This window comes from Galeopterus variegatus, unplaced genomic scaffold, assembly GCF_000696425.1.
Source record: "Galeopterus variegatus unplaced genomic scaffold, G_variegatus-3.0.2 Scaffold9522, whole genome shotgun sequence".
NCBI lineage: Eukaryota > Metazoa > Chordata > Mammalia > Dermoptera > Cynocephalidae > Galeopterus > Galeopterus variegatus.
Window position 1 is genome coordinate 73,323 of NW_007735633.1, and position 2,039 is coordinate 75,361.

Genomic DNA, 2,039 nt, shown 5'->3' on the forward strand with positions numbered 1-2,039 from the left:
CTTTGCAGGCTGCAAACATTCTAAAACATTGCATGGACAAAAGGTAATTAATTTTTAACGTCTTCCTTTCTAGTAAGATGTTCAACTTATATATGGTGTTTATATTTTACTCCTCTCTTTATACCAGCTTTTTTACTTTCCTCCTTTAATCTTAAAAACAAGAAAAGAAAATTTATTTTATGCTGTTACAATACAAAGGGCTTATGGGAATTGGGAGTGGAAGAGATACCGTATATTCAGACATGCCTACATATATCATCCCAATTTCCAGTTTTAAAGCAGTAGGTAACTACCATCTACCTCTTGCCATAGCGAAGTTGAAAGAAACAGTTCAAGAGAACATTTTGTCTTTCATTTATGTAGTTTGTCTTGGTTCTATGCTACTTATCAGCAGCACCCAATCCCCCAAAACCTTAAACCACAGTATTTCACACACAATACTACACTTCTGGTCACTTTTCATTCAGTTTTTCCTTCTGTGAAATTCAAAATGTCTACTCTATACCTTCTTGCTGTCTCTTGTTTTCTGCCCTACATTAACTCAGACGTAGAAATTGGTCTTTTCATTTTTTACCAGAACTCACCATACAAACAAGGCCTTTATAAGCACACAAGACCTTTATAAGCATATTGGACATTACAGAAAAGTAAGAAAGAGACGATTCATATGGCAGTAATAAAAGTGACGTGAAATTGAATATATACCATTTCTGTTTGTCCTCTGGCTTTTACATGTATTGGGACCATTTTGAAACTCTGTTTGCTCATCTTTGGGACCATTACCATCAGAAATCTCTTGTTTCCCTGGGCCTTCTACTATGCTCTGAACAATTTTTATTTTTTCATGAACAGCATCTGATCACTTTACTACTTGTTTGGCTCTGAGTTAAATTTTTTTTTATATCCAAAGTTGCATACATAGTGGCTCTGAGTTAAATTTTTTTTTTTATATCCTAAGTTGCATATATACAATTTTAAGTAGATAATGGACTATCTACTCCAGATTTTACCTTTTAAGTGGCACATAGACCACACTTTAAAAATTCTGTTTCTCTTTCCCTGCTCTGGCTAGTCTTTGTGGAGGGGAGAGAGCAACAAAGGGGTATATTTCCTGATTCACAGGCATTATGCAACCTCCCTTAATAGGTGATAAAATCCTTTATTAATTACTGTTCCTTTTTTTTGTGTGTGTGTGACTGGCAGGTACAGGAATCAAACCCTGGACCTTGGTGTCATCAGCACCATGCTGTAACCAACTGAGCTGACCGACCAGCTGCAATATTTTTCCCTTTTATACACAGATCATTTCATCATAAGAAATTAGAACACCTGACCANCATAAAATACCTCCATGGAAATTTGTCTTTTTGGAGCCTAAAATTCTTGCATAATCTAAATATGTACACTTCATTGTATATGAGATATACCTCGGTTAAGCTGTTATAAAAGAACTTTTTTCAATAAGTATATTTTTATGGACCTCATTGATCTCAATGTACATATTATTCATTATAAAACAATGGCAATTACATTCAATCTTGTTTTTACAGAACAGGGCAGTTGGGAAACCTCACAGATCCTTGCAACGAGAAATGTAAATGCTCGTCTTCATTATATTCGTCTATATGTGGAAGAGATAATATTGAATATTTTTCTCCCTGCTTTGCAGGCTGCAAACATTCTAAAACATTGCATGGACAAAAGGTAATTAATTTTTAACGTGTTCCTTTCTAGTAAGATGTTCAACTTATATATGGTGTTTATATTTTACTCCTCTCTTTATACCAGCTTTTTTACTTTCCTCCTTTAATTTTAAAAACAAGAAAAGAAAATTTATTTTATGCTGTTACAATACAAAGGGCTTATGGGAATTGGGAGTGGAAGAGATACCCTATATTCAGACATGCCTACATATATCATCCCAATTTCCTAGTTTTAAAGCAGTAGGTAACTACCATCTACCTCTTGCCATTGCGAGGTTGAAAGAAACAGTTCAAGAGAACATTTTGTCTTTCATTTATGTAGTTTGTCTTGGTTCT

General features: G+C 34.3%; 1 protein-coding gene across 1 annotated transcript in view; it reads left to right on the top strand.

Annotated features, from left to right (window-relative positions):
* Positions 1–1,704, top strand: part of SLCO6A1 (solute carrier organic anion transporter family, member 6A1) — a gene marked incomplete at both ends in the record, with an annotated part of 63,980 nt that extends 62,276 nt beyond the window's left edge. Inside the window, 1 exon segment of the mRNA XM_008593686.1 lies at positions 1,556–1,704. Within this exon segment, the coding sequence (XP_008591908.1) occupies positions 1,556–1,704 (149 nt within the window).
* Between the last annotated feature and the right edge of the window lie 335 nt (positions 1,705–2,039).